This window comes from Pyrus communis, chromosome 5 (assembly GCF_041283825.1).
Source record: "Pyrus communis isolate YQ-2024b chromosome 5, ASM4128382v1, whole genome shotgun sequence".
Lineage (NCBI taxonomy): Eukaryota > Viridiplantae > Streptophyta > Magnoliopsida > Rosales > Rosaceae > Pyrus > Pyrus communis.
Window position 1 is genome coordinate 29,865,492 of NC_142569.1, and position 8,329 is coordinate 29,873,820.

The 8,329-nt window shown below is 38.0% G+C and overlaps 1 protein-coding gene across 4 annotated transcripts; it reads left to right on the plus strand.

The window, feature by feature from the left end:
• The first annotated feature begins 871 nt into the window (after positions 1-871).
• Positions 872-6,635, plus strand: LOC137725668 (protein BASIC PENTACYSTEINE4). Of its 4 annotated transcripts, none has more exons than XM_068464437.2 (4): positions 872-1,072; positions 3,383-3,507; positions 5,432-5,526; positions 5,623-6,635. In XM_068464437.2, the coding sequence occupies exons 3-4, from the start codon at positions 5,455-5,457 to the stop codon at positions 6,484-6,486; spliced, it is 936 nt and encodes a 311-aa protein (XP_068320538.2). In that variant the 5' UTR covers positions 872-1,072; positions 3,383-3,507; positions 5,432-5,454; the 3' UTR covers positions 6,487-6,635. The 4 variants fall into 4 exon arrangements, with proteins under 4 accessions (XP_068320538.2, XP_088551007.1, XP_088551006.1 ...); XM_088694881.1 differs by having other exon boundaries at positions 935-1,072; positions 5,416-5,526; positions 5,608-6,635; XM_088694880.1 differs by having other exon boundaries at positions 935-1,072; positions 5,416-5,526.
• The last annotated feature ends 1,694 nt before the right edge of the window (positions 6,636-8,329 follow it).

An 8,329-nucleotide genomic window follows, 5' to 3' on the forward strand; every position in this document is an offset into this window, starting at 1 on the left:
GCAGCAATTAGGGGTGGGTGTGGTGCGGTTTCGAGTGAAACCACACCGAACCGAACCAAACAGTTTGGTTTCATTTCGGTTTTGGCTTCAAAACCACACCGTAAAAAGTTTCGGTTACGGTTTCACTCAAAACTGCACCGCACCCACCCCTAATTGCTGCATTCATTGGTATAAATAATTAGTTTGAGTTACAAGAGTCCTACTGGAATACTGAGTTTCCATCTGTATTGAATACACAAGATTACAATTATCACATTATTTGACAGATTACAATATACTTATAATCAACATGGGGATTTTGTTTAACAATTTTGAAACAAAATAGAAAGGAAAATGCCGAGCTCGTCGGTCACTTGATACAATCATACACATACTCTGCACTTCCATTGCAATTTGCACGCTTTGCCTATGCCTGGGTAGCGGCAACGACAGTGGCATCTCAATCCGCAATAATCGTCTTCCCTCCAAATACCTCATTGCCTTCCTCTCTCTCTTTGCCATTCACCAACACAAAGTAAGAGAAACATGACCCTCACTTGTGTCACCTGTCCACGAGATCCAATCCATCTCAGTTATGATCACAATAGCATGCTTAATCGTTTTGTCCATTATGGGAGTTGGAGTTTTGGAAAAGATCGGAGGAGACGATAAAATGGGATGCAAGCTGTGTGCTAAATTGCTAAGGATGGGGGAATGGTGCTTCCTTTTTTACTGTCCGTATATGTCATTTTATGAGAGGATATATTAGTCATTAAAAATTTAATAAAAAATAAAGTGAGAAGATAAAATATTGAGGTGAGTATAATAGCATTCTATCAAAAAAATCTTGACTAATTATATTATGACATTAAGTATACCTATTCATATTCTTGGCATACTAAAAAATTTCTCCAACAAAGGTGTGTTGTTCAGCTTTTGGTGGTAATTTTGTCATAGCACAACAGAAACACATGCGCACCACGCCCTCTCTCCTCTCTCTCAGCGACTGTTTATTCAGAAAACGGAACCTCTTCAAACTTGAAACTTGAAAGTACGCGAATCGATCGGAACCGATGCGGATTCTTCAATTTCTGTGAGTTCGTCTCCTTCACACTCTCTACGCTTCGAGCTTCCAAGCTTTCGAGCTTCAATCTCGGAGATCCTCATTCGAAATTTTCTGCTGGAAAACCTAATCTCAGTGAAGCTCCAGCGCTGGAAATTCGAATTCGTGGATTTTTATCATTCAATTTTCATTTCGATACACATTTCTTGCTTGTTGCTTTGAAAATGGAAATTTCTACTGAAAATTAGCTCTTGTTTTGACTGAGATTGAGCTGTTTAATCTTTGTTAGATTGCTTCTAGCTCATGCTGTTTTGAATTACCGTTTCTTCTTTCTTCTTTGCCCTTTTAACATTTTGATATGTTGCACGTTTAGTTAGTGTGATTAACTAGGCTAATCTTGATCGTTAATTTAATAGAGAGATTAGTAGTTGAATTTACGATTTTAATTTAATCAATTTGAACAACATTTGAAATACTCTTGCTGCGGTATAATGTGATAGAGAGATAAGTAGTGGATTCGAACTGGAGAGTTAGGTCGTTAAAACCTTTTTTCTCGTCAAAATCTGAAGATTTTGACTGAGATTGAGTTGTGTACTCCGTAGTTGCGTACATTTAGCCCATAGCCTCATACTTGTTTGGATATTTGCAAGTTGAATTAGTTTGCAAGAGAAAGAGAGTGAGTGCTTGTTTGCTTGTTTGTTTTTGTAAAGATACATGGTATAATTTAACTGAGAGATTAGTAATTGCATTTAGGATTTTGATTTAATCAAATTGAACAAAAATAACAAAAGAAAATGTCTTGCTACTGTTTTGGCAATGGAAAAGATGGATCGCGCCAGAGAGTTAGGCTGTGAAATCATTTATTTCTTGTAAAAAAATAAGAAAATTTTTAGCTCGAGTAATGGTTGTTTATAGGAGTTGAGAACTGCAACAAACTGCTTAAGTTTGTAACTGATTTTTGTGAATATTAAACATAGCGACGAGTGACTTGTTGTTCACTTTTGATACCATATGTTACTGAATAGCTTAGAATTGGATTAGCTTGGTCTGTTTAAGTATATTTTAGAAAAGCATACATTGGTTAAAGTATGGTGAACTGAATTCAAACTAGAATGTAAAACTAAGGGCCCGTTTCGTATCCTACTAACAAAATTTCATAAACTTTTAAAAATATTTCTTAAGCCCATTTGTTAAGAACAGTTCTTTATGAAACTGAAAAACTTGTTTTGTATGAGACAAAATTGTTTTTAAGTTTTAACAATTTTAAAAATAAAAATAAAATCTGCCAGCAAACTCCCTGCTGGAGCTGACGGAGGTCTACTGGGGGCCCAAGGCAGAGGACCTCAAGAGGGACAGAGAAAATTGGAAGAGAGGGAGAAACAGAGAGTGGAGAGAGGATCTAGAAGGAGAGAGACAAATAGAAAGGTTCAAATGAGAGAGAAGAGATCAGGGAGCGAGAGGAAGAGAGATAATGAGATAAGACTGAGAAGAGAGAGAGAGGATGGAGACAAGAGGATCTGAAAAGAGAGGGGATAAGAGTGGGCTTTTAGTTTTAAAAATTCTAAAAACAGACGTTTTATGTTTTCATGAAGTAAGCTATATCTACAAGTTGGTTTTGAGTTCAGTTTTTCAAAATAGTCCTACCAAATAAGAATTTTAGGCTGGAGACTCAAAAACTGTTTTTGAGTTTAAAAAAATTGGATTCAAGTTGAATACAAACAGGCCCTAAATGTTTAGAGTTATGGTTATGACTCGTGAGTCTTTCAAGAAGTGGACTCTGCTATGCATATGTAGGAAAGTAAGTGCAAGGTGAGGGGACGAGGGAAACAGACAAAAGGATATCGGTTTCTTTCTTTTTTTAATTTTCTTTTCAAGTATCGTAGTTTTCCATTATCATAAAATACACATTCAGTGCAAAGATTCCACTAATTTGGGTACTTGCATGTACCTAATGATTTCACAATGCTATAGTTTCCGAAAGATATATTTTTCTTTATGTTACTTACCCACCACTCACCAAACAACCACCACCCCCCCCCCCCCCCCCCCCCCCCCCCTCCTCCTCCCTCCTCCTTCCCCCCAAAGAAAACAAAAAAGAAGCACACCATCGTGTGGTCATTTTAATGATGGGTGCCCTTAATGTGTGAGGACGTTTTACTTTGAAGTTAGGACTGGACCTCGCTTGTTTATCACACTCACTAGAATTATGGGTACCTCTGTTTTAGTTTAAGCATGCTCTGTGCCTCTGTGTGTGTGTGTGTGAGCGTGCACATGTTATGTTCTTGCAGTGTGTGCCTCCAACTAATTCATTTGCTTCTGTTTTCCTTTCGAGCATTTCAGATAGGATCCAATATGTGCTAACTGCAACACGTTTGCGACTTATTGTGTACCTGTTACTTAGCTGTATTAAGCATGGGGACGCATTCATGGTATACAGTCAGCATATAGCAGGAGAGGAGGAAAGGGTAAGTGTGTGTTGCAGTATACTAATTTTCTTATTGTGTTCCAAATGTAAAATAGTGTCTTTTGGTGCTTGCTTAGCATGTGTATCTTACACTTTCTAAAAAAATTAGTAGAACTCATTGTATTTTTACAGTTTCTTTGTTATTATTGATGCTGTTTGACTAACCCATATTCTTGCTAGTTGTATTTGCATTTAATAGAGGTGCTTTATGTTTCAATAAACAGCACATTCAGTCCACCTGGGTCAATTTCTGCCTAAACAATGTATTTTGTGCCAGACTTCAACACTTTGTATTTGGACGATTAGAATCTAAGAATTTTAATAACAATGGCAGGTGCTCTTTTTGATTTAGCACTAGTGGTATGGTTTGGGATGTAAATATTACCAACTACAAATAAAGAAAATAAAAATTAGAGAGAAAGTATAGATATCATGTGGTGAGGCTATTGTCAAATAAATATTACCCTTTCGACTGTGATATAGTCAGAGAGATAGAGAGAACTATCTTACAAAATTTCATGTTTACGGTGACTCTATGATCATGTGGTGATGCTGTCAGCACTTATAACTTTCTTAAGCTTGACATTGTACCCTCTTCTGTTTCTTGTTTTCATTGTGAAGTAAGCTGCAAAAGCAATGTCCATGTCATTAGAACTGTACGGTGCTACTTGAGATATTTGAAGTTCTTGTTTGATTTATTAATTTAATAGCATGATTCTGTGGTCAGGTCTTAGGTGGTGATGCTATTAGTAGTTGTAACTTTCTCTAATCTCTGATTGACCTTGCACCCTTTTCTAAGTCTTCTTCATGAACTAACCTACAGAAGCAACGTCAATATCATTAGAACAATTCTTCATGCTATTTGAATTACTTTTTAGTATATGATTTGATTTGGATAGGTTAATAGCATCAATCTACGGTTAGGGAATGACCAAATGAGGTGATGATGCTATTAGCAGTTGTAGTTTACTGCGAGTATCTGACGGGCGTTGCACCTCTTCATTTTGTTGTCTTCTTCATGAAGTAAGATACAGAAGAATTTCCAATATCATTAGAACTACTCTACATGCTATTAGAGCTATATTTCTTTTTTAGGTAGAATTTGACTTGATGGTGCTATATGATAACATTTCAGTAATATAGCCATTTTTTTTTGTAGCTTAACTTTTGACTAATTTGGTGAGATGGTTATATGTAAATGTTCTTCTTGACAAGACTAATGTGTTTTGGGTTTGTAAACAAGACAAATGTGTTTTGGGTTTGTAATTGCTGTTAAGAGTCTGCTTCTGTGATACGTTCACATTTCATACTCACAACAAGCTTTTCTCTAATAGCTAGAGGATTGAGCTGTTTCTGTGATTTATGGCATTGTTTCGTCAGATTGGTGCTTTTTACAAAGGCATGTAGGTGCTCTGTGGAATTGAATTTAATTCCAGATGTCATTTTACTCCTCAAAATCTGAAAAGACTTCAAACTTCTTTCCGTCTCTAAATATAAATAAGCGTGACTTCTACTATACTACCCTTAAGTTTTGCCAAAATCGCACTTTATTACACTTTTTTTTGTCTCACTTTCATACCTAAAGTTTAATTTACTGACACTTTCAAACTTCCGTTAGTTTTCCTGTCAAGTGGTCTGTTAAGTGATGATGTGGCATCAATTTGACCCACCAAATTTTCCACGTGGAATAAAAATAGTTAAATAATATTTTGATTTTTCTTAATTATCTCAGCCTTCTCTCTTCCTCTGTCTCTCTTCGACTCCCACAGTCCTGCTCCCACTACATCCCCACCCCACCCTCTGTCTCTTCTCCCAAATCCACCACCACCACTAGGATCATCCCCAACCCCTTTGATCCTTTAATTTGTTATGTTTTTAAGTTTTTAACTTGATGTTAACAAATGTTTAGTGGCTAAAATTTTCAGGACTTGCTGCTTATATATAAAAAATGGATGATGGTCGGCAACATGAAAATGGGAGACACAAGATGGACTATTACAGAGGAGGGACAGCACCTCCGGTAAGAAGAAAGCATGTCTTACTATCTGCTGTTAATATGTTTGTTTCCTTATGCATTTATAGATCCATTTGAATGGGGTAGAATTGAAATGTGCAGTGGAATATGATGGGCCAACAGCAAGCGAAGGAACCAAATGCCTTAGTCATGAACAAGAAGATCATGTCCATCATTGCTGAAAGGGATGCTGCTATTCGAGAACGGAATGCAGCACTTGCTGAAAAGAATGAAGCCTTGGCTGCAAGAGATGAGGCTCTTCGTCAGCGGGATGAGGCACTTGCTCAGCGTGATAGTGCCATGATGGAACGGGACAACGCCTATGCAGCCCTTCATTCACGGGATAATGCTGTCAACTTCCCATTGGGTGGTGGGGCTCCACGTGGAGCTAAACGCATGCACCGTCCCTCAAACCATTCAGTTACCCTGGCTGATGCTCATTACAGCACAAAAGATATGCATATAACTGAGGCCTACCCAGTTTCAGTTATATCTACTGAAGATGTCAAGTCACGTCAGACAAAGCGAGCAAAGGAGAACAAGGCATCCAGGGCAAGGCAGTCACGGAAGAAAGTAGGCGAAGATTTAAATAGGCAGGCTTCCTCGGATGGGATAAAGTATAGATCAGAGTGGGATGCTCATGATTTGGGTTTGAATCTTGTCACTTTTGACGAGTCTGCAATGCCAGTGCCAGTGTGTTCATGCACTGGAATTCCACGGCAGTGCTACAAATGGGGGAATGGCGGGTGGCAGTCATCTTGTTGCACCACCCATATGTCGATGTATCCACTACCTCAGATGCCAAATAAGCGCCATGCCCGGATGGGTGGACGGAAGATGAGCGGAAATGTTTTTACTAGATTGCTTAGTCGGCTAGCAGCAGATGGTCATGATTTGTCAATACCGCTGGATTTGAAAGAATATTGGTCCAGACATGGGACAAATCGCTACATAACGATCAAGTAGGTCAGAAACAATAGTCTGGAAGGATGCTTCCTTTTTAGGTACCTCTCTCTTTCTTCTCACTCTACCTCTCATGTCTCTGAATTTAACGGATATATTCATTGGCATGCGGCTGTATTCAATGAAATCAATGGGAGAGATTTTCGATGATAGAGTACTTCCATCTTCCTTCGGTTTAGGCTGTTGTATTTAGTCCCAGAATTTCAATTGTCCCTTCCTAGGGTTTAGGAAGGGACATTTGTAGTGCACTGGCCCTGTTCTGCACGGCTCCCTTCAGTCCAACAATTTTTTTACACGAATCAGAGGCCGAAGGAGGCACTGATATGTGGTTTGCTGGGAGTTTTCTGCCCCTTGTGATTTCAAAATCTTTCCAAACCTCTAAACCTCTCAAATCATGGCATTTGCATGCCGATGCAGGCCATTTGAGCTAAAGAAGCAGCTCAAACTCCACCATGTTTCAACTTTTATTTTTTAAATTTATTTTTAAATTTTCCAAATCGAAGGCTTCATTTGGGTGAAGGAATTCAAAAGAAGTGATTTGGATTTGACAACTTGGCTAAATTTGCTGCGAAAACTAGAACACATTTGATCAAATGAATTCAAAATAATTTCTTCCTTGCAATGTTATTTAGATTGCGAGCGCGTACATGCAGTTTGGCCCTAAATCTAATCTCTTCCAGTAACTACCAAACACAGTATACCACGGTGACGTCAGTGTGGCCTTGTGTTATTGGACCAAAATGTAATCGTGGTGTCCGTCTAAATCTAAGTTACTCTCAGCCACCAGGCAATCGATGGATCCTTAGCCTGCACAATACTAGGCATTATACATGATTAAGACCTGGTTTGGTATTGAGGTGATTCTGAAAAAAACTGCTATAAAAAAAAGCTGGGAGCTGTTTTTGTGTTTGGTAAACACTCAGCTTCAGCTTTTTTTCACAGTTTTGGATGAAAAAAAGCAAAAAACAAGAAGCTGCAAAACCTAGCTTTGAAAAACTGGCTGTTTTTCACATCTGTTTTACATAAAAGTTTACGAAACACTCTAATACTGCTTTTTTTTTTTTCAAAAGCACTTTTACAAAAAAGTTTACCAAACACTCTGTTGCTTTATTTCACAGCTGCTTATTCTCACAGCACAGCAGAAGCAGCTTTTTTTCAAAGCACAGCAATACCAAACCATCCCTAAGAGTGCTCATTTGGAAGTGTTCCTCTATCATGTGTTTTTACACACTAGTGTTTTTTTTTTTTTTTTTTTTTTCTTTTTTTCAGTAGCACTTGTTCGATATACTTTAATAAAGATGATTAGAACTTTTTTTTTTTTTTTTCTTCCAGTAGCACTTGTTCGATATACTTTAATAAAGATGATTAGAACACCCTATGGTGATTACAGACACACACTTTAGTACAAGATTACTTTGGGAGCGCATGCTAAGTCCGAACCAAGGAAAGTTTGACGACAACAGAACCTTGAGTGGTTCCCTTGGTTTTTGACTAATTAAAGTACCTCCCTTGAGAATTAAAATGTATCTATACCTTCAATCCAGCAATAATGACTCGTACTCATTGAACAACATTTAACAATTTGGAAAGTACAACAATCAAAGGAAAGTTCAGTAATAATATTCACTCATACTCCGGGTGAGGGACTTGATTGTACCGGATGTTATGTGCTGGAGAGTTGAACTGCTACAACAGCCGTTTTTGGAGGAGGAGATTCGTTTGATATGTTCGATTCCGCTTAGTCTACGAAGGCCTTCAGATTGACTGATGTGGCATTATGATAAAAAGGGTCTCTTCTCCGTCAAAAGTGCATATAAGGTGGCAAGATCAGGATGCATTTCCCCGT